The sequence below is a fragment of the Branchiostoma belcheri genome, unplaced genomic scaffold, assembly GCF_001625305.1.
Source record: "Branchiostoma belcheri isolate BF01 breed outbred unplaced genomic scaffold, Haploidv18h27 scaffold116, whole genome shotgun sequence".
Taxonomy (NCBI): Eukaryota; Metazoa; Chordata; class Leptocardii; order Amphioxiformes; family Branchiostomatidae; genus Branchiostoma; species Branchiostoma belcheri.
In genome coordinates, this window is record NW_017802558.1 from 392,809 (window position 1) to 414,380 (window position 21,572).

The following is a 21,572-nucleotide window of genomic DNA, read 5'->3' on the forward strand; positions in this document are numbered from 1 at the left end:
ATGGTGGACATTTTCTGAAGGAGAGTTCAACTACGGTAGTATTTCTGGTGGCTTACTGTCATATTCAGACGTTTTTGTGCAAATCGAGAAGACATTTTAAAACGTGTTCCGTGTTGGAACACGTCTCTCGTGTGTGGGGTGGTTCACCAAGCTGTATACAGCCTGAGCTGAAGTAAGTTGAATCTATTACATGCTGTAGAATGTACCCTGATTAACTGCACCCTAGTCAACTTCATTCAAGCTCCTATCATTTTTTGCCAAAATACATTTGCGAGAGGTGTTAACCACAAGTAGAATGAAGATTACAACGAATATCATGTCTCAAAAAAGTTTTTTTATCAATGTATGTTAAAAAAAGATGGTGCAATTATGCTGGTGCAAAAAAAGGTGGCGCAATTTTTTCTCATGAAGCACCTTATAACAAGAATTCGGAGATCTCACACCTCCATGAAATATATGAGTTTTTGTAAATGTTTTTTTTGTCTCATTAACTATGGAAATGAGGTCGTAATTAGCATAATCTACTTAAATTTGTGATTTTCTAAATTGAAATGGCAATATTCTTCGAGTAAAATTCCTCTACTTTGTCATACTTCCTTTCATCATGTCCTCACTAATTATGCAAATGACCTCCAAATTAACATGATATATGCATAGTGGTGTTAACCTTTAAGTAACTTACTCATGTGACAAGGTATAAAAGTCCCATCCTTCACCAATAAGGAGTCACAGAATTTTCACATTAATTATGCAAATTAGGCCATTTGCATAATTGGTATCTGTTGATACATGTATAGATTATGTGTATAAAAGTACTATTATATAAAACAATGTAATTATAGCATTTTCTCATTAATTATACAAATTAAGTCCTTATCTGCATGATTTGCATTTAATTATGTACAACTCTCTCTTAGCTATCTACACACCAAAAATGATGAAAATACGTTGTTCCTATCTGGACTTATTGGCTTTTAAAGGTTCCACCAGAAGGTGCCCTGCAGTTCCAGAACAAGCTGCTGGGGGGACCAAACTCACACCACTTATTCCTGACAGGATAAGCTATCTATCACCAAAAAGTCAAGACCATAGCATGTTCAGGACAAAAGATACAAAAACCGGAAGTTCTGCTGCAGTACCAAGGTCATCCACCAGGAGGCCCATATTTGACCTTGACCTTTGTCTTTCTAAGACTTACCAACATACCAAATATCATCATAATCCATAAAGGTGTTATGAAGTTATGCTGACTACAAATGTGCGGAAACACAAACACACAGGCAGACAGACACACACACAGACAGGCCAAAAACAATACCTCTATTTTTCATGGAGGTAAAAATCATACTCGCACCGATCATGGTTATACCAGCTGTCTGTCCCTTCATGGTAGGAGTAAACAATCTCTTTATTTGGTACAATAATCAAGATTTTTGCTTGTACACACACACATATATAGTGGACGAGAAATTTCACTCGAAAAAGTCTTTAAAAAAATGCAAGCAAAAGTGCTTTATTGAAATGAATCTTTATTGCATATTCTTGCCCAGGTGGGCTTAATGCACATGATTGTGATCAAAAGAGGTCTAGAGGATATACTAAGCCGCTCTACATTCTAATTCTGCTATAAGTCTGTACATAACAACAAAACAATGTACTAATCATCTACTGTTAATCGCTGTTTCTTGCCTCATTCTGAAACATCTGGAGACATAAGTACATAATTTCTCTGATATACATGATTGACATCAAGTATTTAAAAGTGTCCTGTTTTGACATTTTCTTCCATATCTTGTCTAATTGTTAAGTTTCAAAAAGCGCTTGGCGTTCATCTTCATATAATGCACAGTCGAGTAAACAGAAAGTATATAGAAGTACATAAAAAAATGAATTACAAGTCAAGTCAGGTCAAAGTTGATTGCACAACAATTGTAACAGGTACAATGTTACATTTCAACATATGTTTATCCATTTTCCCACAGTTTTGTGCTATCACATATTCTAATTTATGATAGTATTTAACATAACATGTAAAGCCCTTAATCGTGACCAACTTAAACTGTCTGTTTTTATATATATAGAGCTTTAATATCAATAACAATATATTAAGGACAATAGGATGGTTAACTGAAATGCCTAATATGATAATTCTGGGTGTGAGCTTAACTTCTGTATCAACATGTTGTTTTATCCAAAACTCCACATCCCCCAGAAACCCCACAAGAGAGGTACAATGGCAAAAAATGTGTAAAGGTGTCTCCTCTTCCAAATTACAATAAGAACATAATGAGTCCTCTGCTAAGTTCCATCTATATAACTTATTTTTGAGAGCAAGAAAGTTATGTAACAATTTATACTGAAATACTCTTATATAAGAATCAAAAGTAGTTTTATAAATTAAACTGTAGTACAAATCCCATTGTATTTGTATGTTAAAAAGATCTGACATATAATAAGTTTACTAGCTGGTATGAGTCTATCAAAATTCTACATATCGGTTCAACGGGTACTATCGCCCCTCGTCTCTGTTCAGTGTTGGACGGTTGGCCCGAATGTACACCGAAAATTTGGGGGTAAGTCCCAATTTACTCAGTGTTGGCAAGAACGTTTACTAAAGAACTTTTTGTCATAATGAAGTTTACCAACACAGATGAACTTTCATGCTATGTATACACAGTTCTTCTAAACATTCTTGTGTCTTGCTCTAGGCTGAACTCATAGCCCTTGACTCAGAGCTGTAGATTAGAGGGATCATTCTAATCTACACTTCAGCTTTAGTTTGTTTCCTGATAGGAGTATGCAATGTGAAAAGATTAGGTGTACCTGTATCGGTATACCCGTATGACCGGTGTTACAGGTCGTTCGGTGTTATAAAGCTAGCCACGGTCCAGCCGCGTGCAAACATGTCTCTACCTCAACAGAGCAATCTGAACTTGTATCTCCTGGGCTTTCTTGATCTGATCCTTCTTGCCTGGCCATTTTCTGTTGTACAACTCCAGGAGCTGACCGACGTAGCCCTCTGCCTTCTCGAGATCGTCGCCGTGGTTACGCCGTACCAGACCTTCGGCCAGCCCAAGGAGGGCGTCCGACAGGGGGTAGTCTTCCTTGCCCCTCTCGGTCTCGAGGTCGTACGCCTTTTGGAACCAGTCAAGTGCCTCCTCGAGTTTCTTGAAGTCACCATCGTCAGCAAAGCACTTTCCTGTGCATGATAAAATGAATAGCAAATACGAAAACAAATAAATATCTGGTCAGAAGTTTATTAGATCTAGTCATGTACCCTTTAGCTTGTATAGAATCCTATAATCCTATACAATCCTAAAGGCATGCTATAGATGCGATAAAGCAGCATGGGCCCAAAACCTAGTATATAAATTCTACAGCAGAGGTTGGTATGCAGTCCCCACCTGCAGTGTTGTAGAAAACTGCCAAACGTTCTGGCCGCTCCACAATTTTTCCATAGGTGTCTGTTGCAATCTGCTTTTCTGCATGCATGATCATATTCCTACAGAAATCGGACGTCAATGAAAAGTCAATCTTAAATCTTAACAATGAACATGATATGTAAATTAAAGATATAAAAATTATTTTGTACCCATAACATTATCGGTTATGTGTGTCCAATAAAAAACAGGAAATATAGCCAACAGCTGCGAGCTAGCATCCCAAATGTAACTGATAATATTAGTGTTGTTACCTGCACTCAGTCTGTGCCTTCTCAAAATACGCCAGCCGTTCTTGCTCAGACTCAGACAGTTTGATGAGGGAGTTGAAGCACTTAATGAGTTGGCGCTGGCACACCATGAGACTGCATGAAGAGATGTCACAGTGATAAAATGAAGTACACGCGTGACATACAATGATTCACTGATTATAGACCAATTGCTGTGATAGATCAAATTAAGAGGCCAATTTGATTTTTCCACTGTGGTAGAAGTCAAAGCTTTAACATATATGTACCTATAGCTGTCTTGACCAAACTTCTTCAGGATGCCGAATTCGAAGTATTCTCCTCTTCCCTCCACAAACTCCGAGTACCTTTTCCTGGCGTATTTGATGTCCCTCCTCAGGTCGTCTGGACTCTGGAAATAAAATGCACGGACTTGGTAAATGGTGGTGTAGTGGAATTAAATGTAAATATATCGTAGGTTTGGAGTGGGCAAAGGCAGGGCATCCGTGTGTGGTGAGTACCGCTTCCGTACGGAATCCTACGGATTTGGGAACACACAGACATGCCGTAGAACTTTAAGTGCCATGTAAAACGTTTTCTGCGTGCGTTCTGTGGTTTCACCACCCGTGCGTGCGAGTACGAGCGACGCGCGTGCCCCGTACGTACTGCATGTAAGAAGCATGTGTGAGTACAGCCTCCTTACTGTAAAGTTGCAATCGCACAGAAATCGTACGTTGTAAGCACGTACACCTCACCACTTGCGCAACGAACGAATGCAACGTAAGGCAACCGCTCACAGCCAGACGTGGCGTGCAGACCACACTCTTACACCTTGGCCAACCGTGCGAGTGACGTGCGTAGACGCCACTCCTTCCCCACGTTTTCAGAAAAACGTAGAAGACGTGGCCTCCCAAAAAACAGCGTACGGCGGGTTGTGACCAGGGCTTAAGGCTGCGCTGAGTTTGCATGCGTGTATATTCTTGCGCTGCGCTGACGTCGCACGCCCGTGGATTTCCTCACTACAAACCGAGTAAACACGCACAGCTGCATATTATGGGCGCAAAAGTGGAGGGCAGCCATAATGCCGGACCGAGCCTGAATAACTACCCTTACGTGTATTTCCTCGAGGCGTGCTAAATTTACCTGCATTTCCTCACTACGACCTGTGTAAACACGCATTTCACTGCTGGTGTTGATCAAATAATAATAAAGGCATAACAGAAATGCTTTGAACTCATTCTTCATAGCTGACCTAGATCAATAATCAGACAAGTGGCTTACCTTTCCCTCTTCCTCCAGACGCAGATACAGAAGTGCGTTGGTCTCAGAAAGGTACTTGTGCAGAACTGATATCCCAGTGTTCTTTTTGATTTGGTCACACACGTAGTAGGCCAGCTGCATGCTTCTGATGAGACTGTCTTTTCCCGCTGGATCGTTTGCGTATTTCTCCTGCGTTTTCAGACATTATATAATTAGGTCAACACAAAGACAAACATACACAATGAAGAGGAATAACATTCACACTGCCTGAAATCTGGAGACGGCCAGAATGACTTCATACTCCATATACCTTCATGTAGAAGAAGCAGCGTCCCAGTGAGTAGTTGATGGAGGCGTACAGCTCGGGTAGGTACACCTCCTTCATGCGCTCCACGTCAATGGCGATGCCGTCCTCCACCATCTTCCTGTACTGCGCCTGTGTCAGTGGCTCCTTGTTCATGACGGACTCGGCCAGGCCGGCGGGGGCTTTGCCGAGCGCGCGGAACAGAGCCAAGTCCTGGTCTACGATCACCCGGCTCTGGATCATGGTGGTGAAAACCTCGTCGGGGAGCCGCTTGCTCGCCTCGGACAGCTTCCAGTACAGGACTTCGGCCTCCTTGACGCTCTTCTCTTCCACGCTGCCCTGCTCGTCGATGGAGATGTAACCGCGGGTGTGTGCCTGGAACTTTTCAATCACCTGGTAGTTGACGTCACGCCAGTCAATTTTGGCGAGGTCCTCAAGATGGTCCTGTCAGGAAAAAATTAAACCAAAATTCAGCCTTTTCTGCACCAGCTTGAGCAGAGAGTGAGTGGGATGCAAACAAATGAGACACACCGGGTGTCTCGTTTGTATGTAAATAAGGTATGCAAATAAGCTATCTGTAACATGTTCCTACGTACCTTGGCGGCTCTGAGATGTTCCTCGGCGTTCCCAGGCATCCCACACTGGGTGTTCATGAAGCCGTACACCTCGCTTAGGCGGGCCAGGGCCAGGGAGAACCTCCCGTCGTCGTTAACGGCCTTGGCGTACCGCAGGGCCTTTCCAACATGCGGCTGGAGGAGTTCAGCAAGCCTTCCGGATCTGCACGTGAAAGGAGCAATGATCAATACAGTCGATAAAATATAATTATGTAAAGCTCAAAACATATCAAAAGAGATTAAGACCCTTTGGACATCAGTGACGTACTTTGTGTATCGGTTATCCTTGGCGAAGTACTTGAGGAGTATGTCCAGCAGCTTCTTCAGACGTTCTTTCTCCTCTTGTTTGGTGAATGACAGGCGCATAGCCAGCTGGGCCACCTAGTGGACAAGATAAGACTTCTTACATAAAGGTTTCAGCGATATGATTGATGCTAAATATTCTATTACAATTCTGATCAATCTTTCCTTTCTGATAAAACTGTTCCATACAAATTTTAAAAGATATGATGCAAAAGGACCGTACTACGGTGGCCGACAAGTACACATTTGTGTCGTCTGAGCGAACACCTGCGTCGTCTGCGCAGAAAAAGATGTATCGTCTGCGCAGACACCTGTGTCGTCTGCGCGGACGCTTGCGTCGTCTGGGCAGAAAAAAACTTCCTCGTCTGCACCGAAAGAAAGCCTCCTTGTCTGCGCTGAAAGAAAGCTTCCTTATCTGCGCCGAAAAAGGGTATCCGGAAAAGGTTGGCTAGGACTAGGGCTAGGGCTAGGGCTACCTTGCAGGGCTACCCTTGCCCATACATTTAGTAAAGAGAACATATCTTACCCTATATACTCATAAGACATTGTTAGATTTTTCAGGCATGAGTTCAACTGTTACATGACGAATGGTTCTTTTGAACTGCCTGAAATGTTCTCTTTACTAAATGTATGACATAGTACAATATGGTTGATATGATACAAAGAAACATGCATCTGTTACTGGTAAGTCATTTTTTCAAACAAGCACAGGTGGACATTCATGAAAATACAACTCACAGAAAGCCTAAGTGGTAAAACACATGCAGTAAGGTGGGAGCTTCCTCGGCGCTCTCACGGCACTCTCTCCACCCTCCAACCAATTTCAGGTCGCAGAGAGAGCGTCCTAGTGACATGGGGGCATTACACCATTGATTTGATAATCTAGATATGATGCGGGATGTACAAGAATGACTTTGAAAGAAAGAAAACATAGAAAATTTCGTTCTCAATTTCCGTAATTTGTTGAGTGAGCTATGAATTCGTTGGTCTCTCATAAATGTTGCTGACATTTAAGTTTTTGGTCGCACAGAGAGCGCAGAGAGGTCGCCATACAGATTCCAATTGAGCACGTTTTCCATGGAGCTCGGCGCTCTCTCCGCGCTCTGGCCAATTTCAGGTCGCAGAGAGCGTGAGGGCGCCACTAAGTGGAATGGGGGCCTTAGGCTTAGACACCAAACCCCCATGCACATTCTTTGGGGCCCAGAAAGGGTAGCCCTGCAAGGCAGACCAAGCTCTAGCCCTAGCCCACCTTTTCCGGATACCCTTCTTTTGGCGCAGACAAGGAAGCTTCTTTCGGGACGTTTTTTGTGTGCAGACGACGCAGATGTTTGCACAGACGACGCAGGTGTTTGTGCAGACGACGCAGGTGTATGTGCAGACGACGCAGGCATTTGCGCAGACAACTCAGGTGTTTGCACAGACGACGAAGGTGTATGTGCAGACGACACAGGTGTTTGCGCAGACGACACAGGTGTTTGCGCAGACGATGCAGGTGTGTACTTGTGGGCCACCGTAGAAAGGATTCCCAGGCACTATGACATGGTCTATCCAAGGACATTCTACGAATTAGCTCCAATTGTTGTGAGTGTTACATTCATGATTGTTATTCACGATTCTCTAGCAATTAAATCAACAATATTAAACTTTGTAACCCCGTGAAGCAGTAACCCACACTATCGCACCTCGTGAACGGAGAGGACGCGGTCGTTGTCGATGCCCTCCACCGTCCCCAGAGACAGGTCCTCCACCTGCATGACGAGATGGTTGAGCGCCACGTTCCTCATGGCGGGGGAGTCCTGCACGTCCTCCTTCAGAACCACGATGGGGATCCGGCTCTTGTCCATGTACCCGGTCAGCTGGAACATGGACCTTGCCTGCAAGGTGGAAGGGGAAAGGGGGGGAGGTCATAAATTTTGCGTATTACAGAAAAGCTGGCATTACTCAGGGGCTCACCCCTAAATCAATGGAAATCAATAAGCATATTTTGACTATGACTCAAACCTGTGTTGTAACGCAAAATGGTTTATGATTGACTAAACGTTTTAAAATGCCTACAAAAACATTCAATTTCACAGAATCCAGTTTTTACATGTTATCTTCGTATTTTTGGAATGTCCATTTGCTGTTTTGTTATTTGTTATTGATTATGTTCTTCTTTGTCGGTGGTACGGTTAGAATTAGCAATGTGCTTGAGTTGTCGACCTCTGTGTATTGTACTTTCTATGTTGTTTAAAAAGGTGGCATTAAAACTGAAAAAGCAAAGGATTGCTGGAAAGTTGCTAACCCGTTGGTCCAGTTTGCTGACTGCCAGGCGCAGGGCGGCAAAAAGGTTTCTGCCGGCTTTCTGGTCCTCTGGTCTCTCGTAGAACTGCAACATCCACCTGATGAAGGCAAAACACATCATCTGTCATTGCTATTACCATAGTGGGTTAGAATTATGCGAAAGTAAGGAACAATTGTTGAACACTAGCGCTGGAACGACGGCTCAATACTAAGTTACAATGACTGATGACAATAACACTTACCTGTCTGCTTTCTCCTCCAATTCAGACGCAGTCTCTCTCTTCTCCAGGAGAGTCAGGTAGTTTTCCACGCTCGTTTTGGTTTGGAACAGGTAGCTGCGGGCGGCCGCCAGCCCCAGGGGGAGACCGCTGAACGTCGTCGCCAAACTCCGCAGCTCGTCAGCGGGATGGTCCTGCAGCTTCATCCGCAGGAATTCCACCGACTCGTCCTCCAAGAAGCCGTTGACGGTGATGTAGGAGTCTTCCGGGATGGAGACGTTTGCCGGCTGCTGGAGACGCTTGCGGTGGGTGATGAGCAGGATCTTCGACTCCTTTCTCGGTTTCAACAAGGCGGGCGAGAGGAACAGGCCGTCGTCCAGGTCGTCCATGATCAGCAGGACTGGAGTCTTCCGGTTGTCGAGGGCCTTCGCCACGCAGTCGTCTAGCTGGCTGTCATCGGTCGGGACTTTTTCCTTCAGCGCCTGAAGGAGATTCTGCTTGTCGGTGAGGAAACTCTTCTTGTCGTGGCCGTCTAGCCGCCACACCACGGCTGTGGGATGGCGCTCCACGAACAGCTGCGCCTGCCACAGGGCGAGCTGGGTCTTCCCCGAGCCGGTGATGCCGGACAGGACGACGACAGACTGCTCACCTTCCATTGCCAGGTTGACCTGCTTGGCGTCCTCGGAGGTGTAGAAGTGGCTCACCGCCTTGGCGAAGTTCTTGACGGGGTTGTAAACTCGGTCGGGCTCGCCGGCCAGGAGGGCCGCCAGGTCGTCTCGGCCCTGATCTTTCAGAGCCTGGCGGAAGGCGTGGAACGCGTTGGTGCCCTTGGTGGGGAGGATGCGAAGCAGGGTCTGGGCCCGCTCGGGTGGAGACTCTTCCCGCTCGATCACTTTGCGCTCCCGATCGGTCAGGACGTCGGAGTTGAGGAGAAGCAGGCAGGTCTTCTCCGTGTCCAGGCAGGTGGCGATGTCCCGGCGGCGCTTACAGAGGAGGTCCCACCGAGCAACCTCCTCTCGGACGTCGGGGGAGCTTCCTTTTTATTTAAAGAAAGACAAGGAGAAAAATACACTACCACTGCAGAACATGAATGGTTAGTGTCACAGGACGCTTCCGATCCTGTTTGTTTTGTGTTCATGCCAAACATTTGTAGTCCGCAGATTTATTCCCCCCCCCCCATTTGATAATTCCCTGCGGCGTGAGTCTATCTACTATCCTCGAAAAGAGTGCGATAAATAATGAACTAGCCCTGTGTGCGACTAGCTGTTTCATATAATAGCGACTTTGCTCATGGGCCACGTAAACATGAACATAAAGTGTGGCCGATTAGTCGCAACCTCACGGTTAGTACGGAATACCCTTGTAACAGACGGATTTGAGTTTAGTTTCGATGTCAATATACTTACATATGGGATTTGCAAATTACAAATTCTGTACATCAGTGCTTACCGTTTTCCGCAATAACAACAGCTTTTTCCCTGCATTGCTGGCCTTCCTGTTCCTCATCTGACACAGTAGACTCCAGTATATCTGCCACTTGTTTGTACAGAGACGGCTCGTAGCGTGTATCCTTCAGGGCCGAGCAGAACTTCTGAAACGCGCCGTCGCCCTTCCTGGGCAGCATGAAGAGCAGCGTCTCCATCTTGTCCTCCTCTGTAGGCTTGTTGTTTAGGGTTTCGACATCGTCGATGGTGAGCACGCCCTTCTCGTACAGGTAGCCCTTGATGTAGTGTGTGGAGACCGTCCTCTTCAGGAGACGGTGGTTCATACGGAGCTTGTTGCGGTCACGCACGTCCATTGCTGAAGGGGGACGAAAACATTTTCACGGTCAGAGACACTGTCAAATGCTCTCCATTTTAGAAGACATAATGCCGAGAAATTAATGACATTTGCAAAGGTTTAGATAGGCAACTTCTGAACAAGGAAGTCTTGACCACAGCCATAGAAAACAACTTTACATGTAGCACCCCTGTTTGAAACATGCCTGCTTGTTCGTTGAATGTACTATAGGCTAAACACGAATGTAAACTAACGGCAACCCCGAAGTTATTCCTAAACGGTTTACAATGGCGCACTCCTTTTGCTTTGAGTAACAAGTGTAACACATTACAGATACATAGAAAGCTAGGATAGCGCTCTGTAGCTCGTGATAAAGCAAACGCTGCTGGCTACCTTTCAGGTTGGAAATGTGAGTCGGCAAACGCCATGATGGCGACGGAGGTACACCTACACTGGCAGGTAGGGACAAAGGTCAGACAAAGCTATAGGTGTAATTAATAGCGAGGTCACCAGTACCCTGGTGTGTCCACCGGGTCTATCGCGGTTAGGCTGGGTTCTCTTCGGGGCTACAGGAGCTCTTCCCCGCCCGACTCAGCTAGGTTCCCCGATAGGTTTTGCACGACGGGAGTTAATTTAGGGGCTAATCAACTAGTGCAAAACGCAAAACTCCTGCAGGGGTATTACACTGCTACAAGGCGGTCTGTTGAGCTGGACCGGGGAAAACTATTAGAGACCCGAAGACAGCCTGTTACTTCCGCACAAATGCATGTTAGCTCGAGCTTGCTTTGCTCGCCTTTTTGTGACGTTTTTTTTTTTTTTTATATTTTTTAGTGGTGTACTTTTCCCAGTAGAGCAGCTAGAGAGGCGGATAAAATGCAATAAAATGATTGCAAAAAGCCTGACCTTACATTTGCTCGGACTACTAGGAGGTGGTTAAGTACGAGAAAAGTCACAGACCGCAACCGTTAATATCAGTAAGCTTAAAGAAGGAGCGTAAAATTGAGAAAAAGGTGCAGACTCATTTAGATAAAGGCTTTGAAGACGAGGGAACACCCACACCAAGCGCTAGCTATGGTATACGTACTACATCGCACGGTCGGTGATTTTCAACGACTTGCAAAGATCGACGGTGCTGGGCACTATTTTCCTCAGTACTCGGGACAGTTGCGAGGAAGGTTGTCGAAGGTAGATCAGCACAGAAAATAATCTAATAAGGCCAATCTAATAAGCGTTCACTTGTTTTATACTAAATTATAGAACGACTGGCATGGGGTTCCCCGCCATGTTGACCCGGCACAGTGACTGGAAGGCGGCCCCCGGGGGATTCTCACTGCCGGGTTGATGGTGCATGGCTAAATACATGTACCTTGCTGACTCGACTGGACAGCCGATCGATGAAGGTTGTTAATAACAAAACTAATTGTTTACTTATACTAACTTATACTGACTTAGCGCAACCTGTTAACTATCCAAGCACAATAAGAAATAGCGCAAATATTACATATATATATATATTATATATATATAATCATAAATTCGTACTTACCCAGAGTAAGTCGTCCGAACTGCCTACAGGTTACTAGTAGAACTAGTACCTCCGAAAATTATGCAATCTCATTTAGCCTTTATCTATAGTATAGCAGAACATATAATGCATGTGACATGTCTTCCCAGAGTAAGTCGTCACAACCAGTACTGCGTGTACGTTGTTTGGTACCTCCGACGTTTCCATCCTCATTTGTAGAATGAGGATGGAAAGCCCCAGAACCATATTCACAGGTCACCGGGTTATAATTAACCGGCTCGGTTTCCATCGGGCGGTTTGTTTTTGTGACGTAGTGTCGATACAGGTGCTCTCTGCGCACGCTCGAGCGTGTGCCAGGTGTCGGTGGGCGTGGTTTTGGAGAGCCCAAGCGCTACTACGTGGTTTCAAGAGGGCAAAGAGTATATTTCTGAAGAGCTTTGAATACCGCCATTAGTGCATGAGCCTCTACCAGGCTTGGGGAGGTGGCCGGAAAGAGTAGAAATCGGCCAAATAGAGAGATAAGCATGCCAAGGGAGTTTGTCCGTTGAGAGAACATTTCGCCGCACGTTCTCTCAACGGACAAACTCCCTTGGCATGCTTATCTCTCTATTTGGCCGATTTCTACTCTTTAAGCCACCTCCCCAAGCGTGGTAGAGGCTACATGATCTTGTACGCTGGATGGAAAACCTTCGTTAAAAACGCATTCTAAGGACACGCGTTTCTTCACTTGACTTGTGTACGTTTGCAGTACCTTTAGTGAGTATTGTATCATTTTTCAGACCGCGACAGTTTTAAGTCATAGTTTTATGAAAAGTTCCCTGGGTTAAAACGACCGTTTGTATATATGTACCTGAGCGTGTTCTTGACTCTATGGAATAAACAACGGATATCCACCGTTCATATTGTGTGCTTTACAGACTTAACCACTGTAACAGACTTGTGTGTTTTTGTTGTTTGGTATACTGTTTTTATACTGAATACTTTCACTAGTGTAACGATAAATTTCCAAAGGCACAGCATTTAATAGCCATGTTGAATATCGTTGACATAGTCAACAACTCCCCCGTTTGACTCATAATCGTTTCACATGATGCTAAAAAGTTCAATTAATCTGATTACTGTTACACGTAGGTTTACTCTAATGTTGTCAACGCGTCCTAGTAAATGCGTTATGGCATATAAAAGTTGACCAAGTCAAGCATGTCTGTTTGTTCGTGGACATTTTCTGAAGTTTAACCTGAAGGATGTTTGATTAAGGAGGTTTAAAATTCAACCTCAGGCCTTGGTTTAACAATTACAAAAGAACTTGAATGAACTTTATTACTCGACAGTTGTACATGGTACGTATGGCATCAATAACAGTGTGGTCAATACAATCAAGTCTATTCTAAGAGAATACTAGTATTACTACAGGGTTATGAACGCAAACGGCGTATGGCATGATGTGAATTTGGCGTTGCTCTCTGTTACCATCCTCCTTCGCAGGGCTAAAATCCTCCGGTTCCTTCCTCCGAAGGAAGGAACCGGAGGATTTTAGCCCTGCGAAGGAGGATGTCTGTTACAATACTCTCTCTCTCTCTTTTGTAATGCACTACATATATATTGGCCTAAGTACGTAGATATGGAGTCGGGACATGACATAAGTAGATTGAAAATATCTATGTTTGTCTTTGGAGGAGGTTTACCAGTTTTACATGTGATCATTTTCATAAATTTTTGTCTATCTAAAGTATCGTAGGACAGGTCATTATGATGAAATGATATTCATATTCAACACTTTCTAATTCTTGACATGAGGGACATTCTCTCTGAATAACTGGTATATTACTATACCGACCTTTTACAATGACGATTCATTTACCATGATTTGGGTTAACGTTACCACTTACTAAATATCAGTCTCCCAAGGAATTGATTAGACTTCAGACAAAACACAATAGTATGACGATGCCTGATATACGTGGTGAATAATCTCCAAGCAGATGATACGGTGGCAAGACAGTACAAGGCCATCGCTAAATAGACACTCCTCAGACCCGATGGATACTGCCTTGCCACCGTATCATCTGCTTGGAGTTAATGATGACAATGATAACGTTTACGCGTTGAACTTCGTGTTGGTGTTACCCGCTTTTTGCCTACCACTCGCTGGACGTGACGTCATGGCGACCGCTCGTATTGAATACTAAGGTATTTTTAAATAGTACGTTTTAAAAAACGTAAATCAATTTCGCAATTATTATTAAGTCGATCAGATCAAGGTAGATGTTGAAAACATTTATCTCCAAGCAGATGTTGGCAGTGGCGACTGTCATGAAAACAGACTCGTAAACAAACGTAGAAAAGCGTGGAAAAGGATGTCAAGATTTATCCTCCTAACATCTTGAATATTTTCAAGAACATGTTATACAGCGATGCTATCCAAATAGTTCAAAGGAAAGAAAAAGGAAAGAAGCGACGTTGTTTATCAGAAAGTAGGTCAAAAGTCAAAGTACAGTAGTATGTTTGCGATATGACGTCATTGCAAAACTGCGCATGCGTCCTCTGTCACCAAGCGTCACGTGACCCACGACTCGTCTCGGTTGTTCGATTTTGGCGATTTGTTGGTGTATTTATCACGAAATTCGAGCCTTTTCTACCAAATCAGGCACATAATTCACATATTTTCTGGAGCAGACGACTACAGAGAGAAGGACGATGAAGTCAAGACTGCTTATTAGCCTTTTATTGATGGCTATTGTTGCATCTTGCAGAGCCCAAAATCAAGGTAAGTGTTTGGGGAGGGCAATCGGGAAGAAAAAGTGACCGAAGGACTTGCTATGCCACCTGCGTGTGAATGTTGCATCATTGTCCGATTAAAAAGCTTTGCGAATGTTGGGTGTCTGATAATATTCCCCATATCATTTGAGAACGTGCAGTTTAATCTGTTAAACCTTGAGTTGCAACCACTTAAAAATTACGTCTGCTGCTCTCTTGTCTCGTGGAAAGGGGAGGGGCGTTACAACCTTGAACATCATCCCGTCCGAAAAAAAAATAATCGTGGTGTCACCCGAATGCCTTATAATTCATTTCTAACTACATGTATTGTATGCAATCGAATAGTTCTCAATGTTCCATTAGAAAATGGCGAAGTTCGTGGATAAATTTTGGTAAAGACGATACGTACCCCGCCCAACGTTATCTTGGCAGATGCGCTAAGCTGACAGACAAGGTTCTTGTAACGGTATGTTAGCCATGTTACTGGTACTGTTAGTGTAGCTCTGGTAACAGACCCTTTTCAGCTGGAAATTCCATATTCTTCTGTGAAAGATTCTTTCAAAAATTGTTAAAATATTATGAAAAGACACTGGAACATCAATAAAAAATTTTGATATCATATAGTAATGTGAAAGGTTCAAATTATGAGGGTACCCGACTACCCGCCAGATACACAATATTTAATTTTTGTTTTGTGCCATTTTCAATAAATGCTAGATGCTTTAATATCTGTGACAAGACTATAATATTGTGTGGAGGATCTCAGCATTGAGAATATACAACTACAAGGACGTTCTGAATCTGAAGTTCAGTTTAATGTATTTTTGATGTGTGCTCAATGAGCAAATTGCCAATGTACTTTTATATTAGAAATATTTAGTAGTATAAACAAAATGATATTTGTCTGCAGTGTCTAGAGTTTTGTTGAAAGAATTGCAGCCCAAAATAAGATAAGTACTTAGACCAGCATATCACTTTATGCCAAGTCATTCTAATTCTTGTACATGTGGGATGTATGTACCTGTATTGAGATCAGGGACAAGGTTAAGGGTCCAGATTCTAGATCTAGACCATTCAAAACAGGACACAGGTGGTATATGTCTGACTCTGTAATAGCATTGTTTCTGGACGACGCAAATCTAGATTTGGAAGGAAACTGTTCATATTGTGGTCACTCTATATCCACTCATTAGACGAAAAAAGCAACTTGAAGTTGAAATAAAATTATTTTTTCTTGTCGTAACTCTTTAATACACAAATAAATTCTTAAGTAAGGTCTGAACATCCCATGATAAGACAACTATCCATGTAATGTGCTAGTGCTTCCTATCACCATATCAGAGATAGCAGATATATTGGGCACAATGTATGTCACAGGAAATGGGAACATGGATTGGTAAATGCTACTGTAATTCATGTTACGTTCACGGTAGCAAATTTCCTAGACTAGGAAAAATGGAGGTCTTTACGGAACTATAGTATATGTTCACAAATTGGTAAGTTCACAGAAAAGAAGTGAGCATGAAAACCGTGAACATAAAAGTACCGTGAAAAAAAATCAGGAATTACCAATATTTAGCCTACTGTCAAAACAAGCAAGATACAGTGCACTAGTGATCCAGTCAGACAAGCCAAACCATGGACATGATTTACGGATTACCTTATAAGGCTCATGTATGTATCTTCACATGTGATTACATTCCATACCAATTACTTTGGTTGTCAGGTCACCTCATTAAAGCCTAGCATCTCTACTTCTCTTGGGAATAAATAACCTTTAGCCTAGGTCACTCCAACAAAATTACCTGTGTTACTGACAAAATAATCCAATGTATACAAGCTAGGTGTCTTTTAACTAGTTTATTGTCTTGAATTCAGGTTGAGGGATTTTAGTTACTTAGGCCACACCAATTTAATTTGTTGGTTCTCGAATTCGCCTCTTCGTTTTTTTCTGATTTGCCAAAAAAAAAAAAAAATTGATTCTGGTCCTGAATCAACTGAAAAATGCTCATGTTTTGCCCCCAACAGTTGAGGAAAGTCCTTTTCTTCCTAGTTGTTACAGTTTTCCCATCTATCATTGCAGTGGTTTGATTAAAAGTTCAAAATTCAATGTTTGAATTTTAACCCAGCCTTTTGTGTTGACTTCATGGCTCATTTTATAGCATTTAAGCCTATAATAGGATGCCTAGACCTGTTTTTATTTTTATTTTTTTTTGCCCTGTCGCTTCATATTTTTTCTGAAAAAATCCGAGAACCAACAAATTACATTGGTGTGGCCTTACTATGCTTAAAAGCATGTCCCAGTTAACATTGACTTTGATCAGTTTTTTTCCCTTCTTATCCTTGATAGATTTGAGAGACAATACAAAATGTACATCATGTTGGCTTTTTACTTGATTTAGTAAATTGCCTGACTGTCCGTTGTTACTGAAGTATTTCATTTGTGTAATTGGTCTATGTCTAGTTCAGTGTAGTTGTATGGTTTGCTCTTTGCACGTATGCATACGTGGCTGAGTGTCTAGTTGGTACGTGCGTATGTCTAGATCGGTCATGACTAGGTTTTTTTAATGGGAAAATAGTTTTATCAAAATGCATTTTCTCCATTTCGCAGTCATGTTTGTGAAACACACACTGTGCTTTATAGTATAATTTATAGTATGTTTTCTTATGCATTGTCAAATGGTATAGGGGTTAGATTTATTGATGATTTTGATATTTTTGAAATCATATTGACTTGTTTTTTTGACATCACAAACCAGGATGTACTCTTTTCATGGAATAATTGTTATTTAAATACTTTGAGATTTTTTTCTAGATTTATTTCCTAGATGATAATTCTATGATTCAAAATACCAAATGGTTTGAATTTCCCCTTTCTCAACTATGTCACAGTTGTTCAGTGACCCATTTCAATCTACCCATGGGACAAATGCTTCAAGGTAACCTTCCTTTAAAAACCCAATATGTCCCTTGAATCGGTCCATCTGAAAATGGAGTCGATCTCCCTGGAGAAATTTTTGTGATAGACATATTTGCATGTGCGTATTGTAGTGTTTTGAATAAACCTCCAAGTTGATGCAGAAAAGTGATAGAATGAAGATCTGATTCCATTGATTTTGTATGGTAGTTAGAATGTTTATATATATTGAGTGTAAATAGTCTTTATCCAATGTAATTTGGAAGCTAACTCTCAGGAAATGGCCTCCATTTGTAATTGAAAAAGGCAAAATGCAAGAGCTCCTGGACCACCCCCCGCCAGCCGCCTCGGGTGCTGCGCACCCTCCATTTGGGGTGCTTTGCACCCCCCTCCATTCTGTGCTAAATTTCTGGGGAGATCCCTGTATTGAGTGTAAATAGTGAATATTTTAATATGCCAACAATGTATACAGGAAGACCCAGATACAGTTGTGTAGGTGTAATATCAGATCTGGTTTTCACTGTATCAGATTTTGCTTGGAGAGTTGTTCTTACTATCTGAGGGACCAGCGAGTGCCATTGGCGCAAGACGCACACCAAAGGCGCAAGCTTCCTCTAGGGCTTCCCCCAAAAATTTTGAAAACCAAACATTCTGAACTTTTGCAATATTCTTTTCTGTGTTTTTGAGAAGATTTCAAGGAAAAATCAGAGACTCTCACATAACTCAGACAGTATTTTATTGGAAGAAAAAGAATGATAATAATTTGAGTGTATCTGTTTTAAAATGGCCTCCATAATAAATGGTATCAGAACAGAATCAGTCCGCCTTCTAAAAAAAATCATGGACATTAAGATTAAAAAACGGACCTTCGAGCATGTTCCGAACGCCATGGTTCATCTCTATCGTTTGCCATCTTGTGAAGGTTAGGCACATTCGTGGACCATTTAGATTGATTGTTAGGGGTGATTAATGCAGTTGTGTTTTTCAATGTCCTTGGGACGGTACAGTTTGCCTAGGCCTCTCTCCATCTGTCAACCCATGTCTACATGTAGATCTGGCACAATAAGGAAAGGACAAATTTGTACTGCATAGTTTGACACTTATAAGGTAACTCCACAGATAACAGTAGTTGGCTGTATTCCACAGTAGATTTGTGGAAAATCAACATATAAATCGGTACATTCGATGATATTTTATATGTTGACGATAATTCCATGTCATTGAAACGTAACACCAGTGATGAAATATCTATATTGACAGCATTTTTTCTATCTATAATTGTCATTAGCCTTATCACAAGTCTTATCCAGGACTGCGAATCAGAAAGGATTGAAGTATAATTCAGCTTATCTGTGTGTATTCAGCTTGTCTATGCATGTTTGTGTCTCAAGGATTCCCATTATAGTTATACTGCATTATCATACATCCGCGGAGCTGCTATTTTTGTTTGTGCACACTGCACAGTACTATCTAGTTAATATTCACATTCAAGTATTAGGCAAGAAGCACAGTTGCTTATGTGACGCCCTCTACATAAAAAGAAAAATGAGTATAAACAAGACAAGTTGGTGATCTGTAAATTATGAGAATCTACCTGTACAGTAAATGAAGTTTTGAACTACATCAAAGACATTACAATTTACAGTTTTGCGAATGTGAAAGTGATGTGGACCCTCATAGCAGTACGGCGGAACTGCCATTGTCTCATTGAACAGTGCACAGTACTGCTACGTAGATGGGTTGCAAAGCAGTACGGGTAAGGGGTTAAAGTCTGCTTTCTCTGATTGCCCCTTTTCCTTTTGTTTTTCAAGTTGAGTTCACCACAGAGCCACAGGGCACCACCGCGTTTGAGGATGACAGTGTGCAGTTCACCTGTGAGGCCCAGAAAACTGGTGGTGGCGATGACGTGGCCATCGTGTGGGTGAAGACATCCGGGGGCTCCGTTGTTATAGATGACTCCACTGACGCCCGCTTCACTTTTGCCACGGTCAACACTCCTGGAAGCGCGAAAAGTAATTTTAGGTAAGTCTATTTTACTAGCAGTTTACGTACGTTTTTTTGGCAATATTGGCTGCAGGTATTATGACTGCAATCTTCATAAAGCTGTGACGCTACATGTATGTCCAGTCTATTTCCAATTCAAGCCTCAAAATAGTTTTTCTGCATATCTGCACTGGTGCAGGTACATTTGTGTGTAACATTTGAAATTACCTGAACCAGACAGGTTTTACCGATACCACTTAAAGAGAAGTATGGATCTTACTAAAACCTGTTCAAAAACCATTGCCATTGTTTCTTTTATACTTCCTAGCTGGTAACTGAATGCAGCAAATAAAAATCTAGATACCGCTACATTCATATATAAACCCAGTGTGTGGGCCAGTGCAGGTTACTCTCACCTCTCGAATAAAAGTACCCCCTGGAATAGAAGTACCCCCCGGACAAATCTTCAAAATCTAATAAAAGTACCCCCTGGAATAAAAGTACCCCCCGGAAAATTTAAAAATTGACATGTAAGCAACGTCTTTGCTCCAAAAATGTGTTCTCATGGTGTATATATATATATGTGTGCGTCTGTATGACCTTGTCACTTGCAATTATTGACAGGTCCTGAATAAACATACCCCCTTGAATACGATTCCCGGCAACAAATCTTCAAAACTTTATGAATATCAGGAATCTCCCCAGAAATTCAGAACAGGGTGGAGGAGGGTGCGAAGCGCGTTGCGGGGGGTGGTCTGGAGCTATTGCATTTTGTCTTTTCCAAACACAAATGGAGGTCATTTCCTGCAACTTCAGTTCTACATTTTCTGTACAATTGCAGATGTATAAGGCAGGAGAAAGGTTCAAGATCTGTACTTAATTATCCTCTTCATGTTCAAAAAAAGTTCTATTTAGTATTAGCACCCTTAATTTTGAAAAATTGGGCATAGGTTCCCCGGATGACCCCTAACCGGGGGCCAACGGTGCTTCCACAAGTTCAACAAGTGAAAAATACATGATACAAAATGTACATGTATTTACTACCTCGAACTTGGAGCAAGTTATTCCAAAGATGTTACTGAAATTAATATATTAAAAACTAAACCAAATCCTATTTCTCAAACAAATCACATATTGACACAGCTGAACAAACAAAAATGTGACCATGTCTATAAACTCCACTCAAAAACAATTTTTGAGAGACACTCGGGTCGCGGTGCTAAGCGTGATAATCTCTAATATCTCATCTGATTCTCCCAATATGTAAAGGGTCTTTACAATGACAGCATCCAACCGCACATACATAGAAACAACAATATTACAGAAGAAACCAATAAATTTGGAAAATTTCTCAGTAATGTTTGAAAATTATCCTTATTAAAATATAAGTGAATTATTTTCAGTTGTAGCTGAAAAAATATTTTTCATGCGTTTAAAGTATCGTTTTAGCACTGTAATATGTACTTAGTACATGGCTTATACATTTGGATGCTATCTTGACCTTTGACCACTGTTATTGTAAAAGCAGGTCGGCCATGTTGGCCCCTGTTGTCTTTCTCGCCGTTAATTTTCGAGCCGTTTTTTCGTGCAAATTTCAACCATTTTAAACATTTTACGGCCTCAAAAACTCATACAGCGAGGAAAACAAGTTGTAGTTGTTATTTTCATGCGTAACATTTCTTCTGGGGATGGTTTATTTTTCATAGACGAGCTGCCGAAAACTAGCGTCATGCCGCAACCATGGGGTCGGCGCGGCGTCCGGTGGGAGTTTTATTTTGTATAGGAGCTTTCACGATGTAAACAAAGATAGTCGGAGTTGTTTACATGAAAATTTTGTTGTGAAACGCCAGCGGGGTGTCAGATTTTCTACCAATGACAACGTTTTCTTGTGGCGTCATGGCGAGATCGACAATTCATGTGCCGACAATGGAATGAATTTTCCCGGAACTTTTTCCGATTTTG

At 42.2% G+C, this 21,572-nt stretch overlaps 2 protein-coding genes across 5 annotated transcripts in view; one reads left to right on the top strand and one right to left on the bottom strand.

Moving 5' to 3' along the window:
• Window positions 1–1,950: 1,950 nt before the first annotated feature.
• Window positions 1,951–11,619, bottom strand: LOC109462412. Its single transcript, XM_019758959.1, has 13 exons — window positions 11,513–11,619; window positions 10,099–10,449; window positions 8,674–9,685; window positions 8,433–8,529; window positions 7,831–8,022; window positions 6,114–6,226; window positions 5,828–6,008; window positions 5,238–5,675; window positions 4,949–5,116; window positions 3,958–4,079; window positions 3,695–3,805; window positions 3,405–3,502; window positions 1,951–3,199 (listed from the first exon to the last, which is right to left on the bottom strand). The coding sequence occupies exons 2-13, from the start codon at window positions 10,445–10,447 to the stop codon at window positions 2,910–2,912; spliced, it is 3,171 nt and encodes a 1,056-aa protein (XP_019614518.1). The 5' UTR covers window positions 10,448–10,449; window positions 11,513–11,619; the 3' UTR covers window positions 1,951–2,909.
• Window positions 11,620–14,480: 2,861 nt separating this feature from the next.
• The window catches only part of LOC109462421 (basigin-like), a 20,705-nt gene continuing 13,613 nt past the window's right edge, over window positions 14,481–21,572 (top strand). For 3 of the 4 annotated variants that reach the window (XM_019758968.1, XM_019758971.1, XM_019758972.1), the window contains exons 1-2: window positions 14,481–14,720; window positions 19,439–19,649. In XM_019758968.1, coding sequence (XP_019614527.1) covers window positions 14,651–14,720; window positions 19,439–19,649 — 281 coding nt within the window. In that variant the 5' untranslated portion in view covers window positions 14,481–14,650. The remainder of the gene's footprint in view (window positions 14,721–19,438; window positions 19,650–21,572) is intronic. The other variant, XM_019758969.1, reaches the window with a different exon arrangement.

Coding starts and splice junctions, on each gene's coding strand:
- LOC109462412 (XM_019758959.1), bottom strand. CDS start 10,447: ATGGACGTGCGTGACCGCAACAAGCTCCGTATGAACCACCGTCTCCTG. Junction 5,117..5,237: donor GCTGCTTCTTCTACATGAAG/GTATATGGAGTA, acceptor CTGAAAACGCAG/GAGAAATACGCAAACGATCC. Junction 3,806..3,957: donor TTTGGTCAAGACAGCTATAG/GTACATATATGT, acceptor CTCTTCATGCAG/TCTCATGGTGTGCCAGCGCC.